The sequence below is a fragment of the Perognathus longimembris genome, chromosome 3, assembly GCF_023159225.1.
Source record: "Perognathus longimembris pacificus isolate PPM17 chromosome 3, ASM2315922v1, whole genome shotgun sequence".
In the NCBI taxonomy this organism is placed as follows: domain Eukaryota; kingdom Metazoa; phylum Chordata; class Mammalia; order Rodentia; family Heteromyidae; genus Perognathus; species Perognathus longimembris.
The window spans coordinates 96,202,884-96,209,402 of record NC_063163.1 but is presented as its reverse complement, the minus strand read 5'-3'; the positions used below and the strand labels follow the sequence as shown (position 1 = coordinate 96,209,402).

The following is a 6,519-nucleotide window of genomic DNA, read 5'->3' as shown; positions in this document are numbered from 1 at the left end:
TCAAAATATCGCGATATCTTGAGGGCGCCATTCTCGTTTCTGCCTGTCTAGAGCGCCGGACCGCAAGATCAGGGGCGTGGCTACGAGAAACACTCCTGGGAACCTGCGGGGTGGTAACGTCAGCCCCTGGAGTGACGCAGGAGGCGGAGCGCCAGAGGCGCTGCGCGCTCGGGAGTGACGTCAAGGGGGCGTGGCGCGCTGCGCGGCGCCCCACCCTGACCTGAGAGGGCTGGGCCCGCGTCGCCGTGGGGAGTGGCTGGTGGACGCCGGCGCCATGGAGCGCTATGCCGGCGCCTTGGAGGAGTCGGTGGACGGAACCCGGCAGCAGGAGCGGCACTACCAACTGCTGTCAGCACTGCAGAGCCTGGTGAAGGAGCTGCCCAGGTGCGCGGTCGCGGGCCGGGGAGAGCAGCGGGGAACTGCTCTGGTCCCGGCCCACGCTCAACGCGCCCTTCCGCCCGCAGTTCCTTCCAGCAGCGATTGTCCTACACCACGCTCAGCGACCTGGCCCTGGCCCTCCTCGACGGCACCGTGTTCGAGATCGTGCAGGGGCTGCTGGAGATCCAGCACCTCACGGAGAAGAGCCTGTACAACCAGCGCCTGCGGCTGCAGAACGAGCACCGAGGTGCGCGGGGGGCCGGCGGGGCGACGCACGCGCCTCCGCGGTCTGTCGGTGTCAGCTCGCCGTGGGGGGAAACGCTCAGTCTATGCTGCTGCGTATCCCAGGCCAGAAACGCCGCAGGCAGACCAGATCAAGGGTGCCGAGTCTATAGCGATTTCCGTGATCCGTGGGCCTCCTTGCTCGGTTTTCTTTTGTTCTTGGTCCGCCCACAGACTCTTGTAGCTGTGGGCCATAGATCCCTCTTAGTGGGTGAATGACTGTGACAGCTCAGCAGCACCCTTTAGGTTGGTCGCGAGACCCGACACCTACTTCCTTCCCTGAAACTGCGCGCTTCCTACTTGAGACACAAGCTTGGCCCCTCCCATGTGTCCTCTGGGCTTGGAAGCCCCTTCCTCCAAGTTGTACTAGGCAACTCCTCCCTGTGCACCATCAGATTTCCCCTTCCTTCTTATTTGATTTCCTCCAAACCTTTTCTTACAAAAAGGGTGCATGTGCTTAGAAAAGTTTTAAGAACAGTATAGTGAATATCCTTATGTGCTCCACTTAGATTCAACCGTTAATCATTTGCCTTAACTCTGTAGTTCTTCGTTCACCAGGAGTCTTCAGCATTTCTCAAGACCAGGATTTTCATCCCAGCACCGTTGACATTTGGAGCTGGACAAATGTTCATGTTGAAACACTGTCTTGTGCATCTCAGGCTGACAGTGGAACATTTCCCTAGTGATGACAGCCAAACATGCTCCAGACAATCCCTGTGCGTCAACCTTGGTTTAGGCTAGGAGACCCTTACCCAGAATACAAATGCTCCGCCACGCAGCCATGGTGAATCATTCCAGGGTGTCTTCTGATTTTCGATTCATGGTCACATTTCCTAAGGTGTTTGACATTGCTACTTTATAATTAAGAATCCAGCCAAACTTCATGAACTAACTGCAACTGATTATTGTTCTTTGCTTCTAGAATAGTATCTAGTATTAAGAGTGGCACCGACCCACCCCACGCCCCAGTATTGTGGTTTGAATTCAGAGTTTGCAAAGTAGGTGCTCTAGGGGCTGGGAATATGGCCTAGTGGTAAAGTGCTTGCCTCATATACATGAAGCCCTGGGCTCAATTCCGTAGCACCACATATATAGAAAAAGCTGGAAGTGGTGCTGTGGCTCAAATGATAGAGTGCTAGCCTTGAGCAAAAAAGAAGCCAGGAACAGTGCTCAGGCCTTGAGTTCAAGCCCCAGGACTGGCAAAAAAAAAAAAAAAAAGCAAAGTAGGTGCTCTACCACTTCCCCCCCCCCTTTTTTTCTTTGTTTTCCCATAAGGTCTGGTGTCCTTGCCCAGAATGCAGACTTTGACCTTTGATCTCTGCCTCTCATGTAGCTGAGATTACAGTTAAGCATCAGGATACCTGGTTGCATGCTCTGGCTTTTTGGAGAATCCTGTGCATTCTACCAGTAGTCGTGTCCTAGCTTAAGATCTGTCAGCACACTCAAGCTGTCATTTTAACTTGTTTCTCCACACCATTGTTTCTTATGAGTTGGATGGCAGGTGCAGGCTTGATTAGATGCTGGGTGAATATAAAAAAATTCCTCCTAAAGATGCAAAGTCTCTTCCTTATGAGGGCAGGTGATATCTGACTTGAACTTATTGTTTGTTTTTTTTATCAGAAATGGATTTTCTTAAATCCTTTTTCTGCATCTGTGGAGATGAGCCAGGTATTTTTTTTTTCTGTTACTAGAATGAATTGCATTGATTTATAAATTCCTGAAATGAATTATGTGGTGGGGACAAATTCTGCTTGGTAACATTGTATTTTCATATGTGTGTATGTGTATGTACATATATACATATATGTATATATTTGTATATATGATGTGATTTATGAAAATTGTATGAATTTTTGCCTCTTCATGATGATGTTGGTTTGTCATTTTCTTGTGATATTTTTGTCTAGTGTGGGTATAGAGGTCTCCAGTTTTCTAGAGGAGTTTGTGGTTTGTATGATATTATTACTTCTTCCCTGGATGTTTGGGAAAGTGTAATTTGTTTTGCCAATCCTGAGGCTAGATTGATCTCAGGACCTCATGCTCTTTCTCAGCTATTTTGCTCATTGCTTCTGCTCTACTACTTGAGCCACATCTCCAATTCCAGCATTTTGCTGGTTGATTAGAGGTAAGAGTCTCTTGGATTTGTCTGCTGGCTTCCAACTGTGATTCTCAAATCTCAGCTGATAGAGTATCTAGGATTAGAGGCAAGAGCCACGAGCACCCAGCTGGGCAATTGTTTTGTCATTTTGATTGAGGTGTAAGATGCCTGTTGTTCACAAATCTAGTGTATGCCTTGTTTTTTTTTTAAGCTGTATACCCAGGCTGACCTCAAACTCACAATCCTCCTGCCCCAACCTCCAGAGTGCTAAGACTTCAGGCATGTATCACACCACACCACACTTGGCTCATTCTTCCTAGAGCTCAAACTACTCTGTTGAGCTGGTGGGGAGCTTCAAACTAGCTCTTGGTACATTACATTGTTCTTCCAGTAGTCTTGGTACATTACATTGTTCTTCCAGCAGTCTTGTTTTCTGACACAAATGTATTTGAATTCATTTTCCTTCTTTCCCTGCCTCAGTTCCAAACTGGCTATTTTTTCAAGGAGTCCTTTTAGCAGGAAAGTTTTGAGGTAACTGTTTGGACCCCTTGTTGTTGGTCCTTGGGAAGTTTTGGAGCCAGGAGCCAGGTATGATCCCAGATACCTGGCAGGATCATGGTCCAAGGATAGCCCCAGGAAATTACTATGTTAAGGGCAGGAGATATGGCTCAGTAACACATACTTACACCCCCCCCACACACACACACAGAGTAAAAAGGCTCAGCTCAAGCTTTGGTGGGCTGGCAGTGTAGGCGTGTGCTGGCATTCAGTCTGTCCTTCAGCTGAGTTAGCAGGCAGTAATTATGACTGGCTGCCTTCACTTTCTTTGGTCATTATTAAGGCAAGGCCCCTTCTGAACAGCAGCTGGTGTGGCTCTCTCTGTAGTGTATAAAATCACAAGTCGTGGTGTTTGATAAATGGAGTACAGATAACATCTATCTGCTGCCTCATCTCCTGCGCACTTCAGACACTTAACCAGGGAGTCTTATTTCTTGTCCCAGTGTTCATGATGATGTCTTCCTGGCTCTTGGTTTCATATGTATTAGCACAATGTTGGGTTTTGAATTTTCTTAAAACTTTTGAAGGACATGTAGCCATTTGATACCTAAACCAGTAAGGTGTAGGCATTTACTGCCTATATGGTAGTTTCTTTCACCCCATGCTTCCTCTCAGTGCACAGTTTGCACAGGTCTGTGGACACCTGTACCCTTTTCGGAGCAGCATAGACTCCCTAGCACAGAATCTACGACAGCTCAGAGGTTCAGTTAGGCTTAGCCTGGAGGCCTCCCACCTGCCCCTTCCCCTGCCTGCTTTGTGGGGACTAGACACAGTCAACAGGGAGGAGGCAGCTCTGCAACCACTGTAAGGATGGAGTGGCACAGCTACACTACAGGCAGTCAGTGACTTCTTCCCATCCCTTCCTTTTCCAGGCCTTTGCCTCTTGAACACCAGTGGGGGTCCCACAGATACTGGTGTTCCCGGGATTGTGCCATCTGAGCCCAGAAGCCCCAAGGCTTCAATCACCAGCCACCACCTCTGCCTGCCTGTGATCTTGTGAGCCTGGGCTGCAGCTCTGGGTTCACCCCCATGTTAGCCTTCCTTGACTTTCCTTCCTTAGTACCCTCCACCTCTGGAGTCCCAGAGATGGAGATGAAGGAAGATGCTGCACACCCTGCCCTAGTTAAGGGCAGAAATGGGGTATCCAAAACTGTCCCCACCCCCAGCTTCCCAGTACAGGGCTTAGGCAGGGTACTTCATATCTACCTCTTTGGCTGGAGGTGGGAGTGGGAGAAGAGGGTATATCCTGGGTCACCTCTTGCTTTGAGGCTCCCTTTGCCCCAATGCCTGCTATTGCTCATGGCTCCTGTCCTTCCCAGTGCTTAGGCAGGCAATGCGACAGAAACATCTGGAAGCCCAACAGTCCTGCAGGCCCCACAACCTGCCTGTGCTCCAGGCAGCTCAGCAGCGAGAACTGGAGGTAGGAAGGCTGGGATGTGATGGCTGGGTCTGGCTCTTTCCTGTGGGTACCCCCTGACTGTGAAGAGGACTCAGGGTAGCTCTGGGAGCTGCTGGCTCCTCCAAGCGTTGACCTAGTGAATACTAGCACGTGGCTCCCTTCTCTCTGAAATGACAGCCCCTCTACAAGCCCTCTGCTCCTCCAGTGGCTTACTGTGAGCTGAGGTCTACACAGCAGGTGCTGAAATGGGGAGAGAGTAGGGGAGGGAAGGAGTGTCACTGTGCCCTGGTGGCTTTAAGCACCTAAGCACAGTGGCGGAATGATAGTGCCAGCCAGGAAGGGGCTCAACCTCCTTCCAAGTTGCTCAGTCAGCTGGAGACCCACATAAAATCAACAAACCATAGGAGTGGGGGTGAGGATGACTAGAGATGTGCAGCAGGCCCCACGGTAGCCCCCAAATTGGATGTCATGAAGCCTCTTGAGGCCTTAAGAGGTCTGGGGGCTGTCCTGATAGGCAAGGTAGTCAGGAGGTAGAGGCAGGCAGGAGGCTGAGCCTGCAGCCATCCTCACTTCTTGTCTGCTTCAGGCAGTGGAGCATCGCATCCGAGAGGAGCAGCAGGCCATGGACCGGAAGATTGTTCTGGAGCTGGACCGGAAAGTAGCTGATCAACAGAGCACATTGGAGAAGGCAGGAGTAGCTGGCTTCTACGTGACCACCAACCCTCAGGTCAGTGCCCAGGTCTGCCCTGCTTACAGCCTGTGGCTGGAGTTACGTGTTGCTGGTTTGGGGAGTAGCAGTTGTTGGTTTCCTTAAGATATGGTCTTGATAGATAGCCCACGCCGGCATCCACTCTGTCTTCCTGCCTCGGCCTCTCTAGTACTGGAATTACAGGCATTTGCCATTGTGCCTGGCAACCTGGCAGTCTGTCTTGTCTGTTTTCACCACTGATCACTGGTGAATGAGGCCCAGAGGCTGTGGATATGGGTGAGATGGAGGATGGCTCTAGGGAGGATAGAGGCCAGTCCCACTTGCCACCTTCCCTAGTCCTGCTGTGTCCCACAGGGCCCTCATGGCTCCTTCCTGCACGCCACACTTGCCCTTCTGAGACGCAAACCCTGTTGAGGAAAGAGGCATAGCCTCATTCATTGCCCAGCACCCCCTAAGGCCCTGCTGGAATTTTTTTTTTAACCACTCCTAAAAGAGCACCAGGTGTCAGCCTGATCCCCATGGGTCCCGCTTGTTCCCCAGGAGCTGATGCTGCAGATGAACCTGTTGGAACTCATCAGGAAGCTGCAGCAGAGAGGCTGTCAGACGGGAAAGGCAGTCCTGTGACCAGGTAGAGTCCCTGCTGGCCACCATTACTTGTGTGGCTAGGAATACAGCCTTGTCCACTGTTACCAGGAAACCAGGCAGAGCTGGTCTTCCTGAGTTTCAGTCACTGACTTCTCAGCACCCGGCAGCGGCACCTGTCTGAAGCGAGGCCAGGTGGCCTCTGGTTAGGACATTTGCCCACCTTTGAGATTTGTTTGTTTTGTTTTGGTTAAGCACTAGGATTACATCCGAAAGAAAAGGGGGCCCAGCCTGGAAGCTGACTGAGTGCTCAAGGGCCAGGTGGCAAGCTGGACTGTTGGCTAGCACCTTGTACTCTGGGTATCTCCCCTAAGCCCCTAAGTCTTGAGCTTCTTCTGGTCTTGGCCCGTCTTGAGAATTACAGCCTCCAAGTGGGAGAGGCTGCTTCCCTGAGAAATAAAGATAGCTATGTGTAGCACACGTGTCTGTTTTCTGTCCCAACCAGAGCTCACC

At 51.0% G+C, this 6,519-nt stretch overlaps 1 protein-coding gene across 2 annotated transcripts; it reads left to right on the top strand.

The window, feature by feature from the left end:
- Nucleotides 1–218: 218 nt before the first annotated feature.
- LOC125349398 (protein DGCR6) lies at nucleotides 219–6,481 on the top strand. 2 transcript variants are annotated; one of them, XM_048343522.1, is made up of 6 exons: nucleotides 219–384; nucleotides 465–625; nucleotides 4,636–4,736; nucleotides 5,302–5,442; nucleotides 5,965–6,052; nucleotides 6,262–6,481. In XM_048343522.1, the coding sequence occupies exons 1-5, from the start codon at nucleotides 275–277 to the stop codon at nucleotides 6,046–6,048; spliced, it is 597 nt and encodes a 198-aa protein (XP_048199479.1). In that variant the 5' UTR covers nucleotides 219–274; the 3' UTR covers nucleotides 6,049–6,052; nucleotides 6,262–6,481. The 2 variants fall into 2 exon arrangements, with proteins under 2 accessions (XP_048199479.1, XP_048199478.1); XM_048343521.1 differs by having other exon boundaries at nucleotides 221–384; nucleotides 5,965–6,481.
- Nucleotides 6,482–6,519: the final 38 nt, after the last annotated feature.

Bases quoted from the DNA above. Each gene is read 5' to 3' on its own strand.
- LOC125349398 (XM_048343522.1), top strand. From the start codon at position 275: ATGGAGCGCTATGCCGGCGCCTTGGAGGAGTCGGTGGACGGAACCCGG. The intron at 385-464 runs GTGCGCGGTCGC...TTCCGCCCGCAG, and splicing joins CTGGTGAAGGAGCTGCCCAG to TTCCTTCCAGCAGCGATTGT. The intron at 5,443-5,964 runs GTCAGTGCCCAG...CTTGTTCCCCAG, and splicing joins ACGTGACCACCAACCCTCAG to GAGCTGATGCTGCAGATGAA.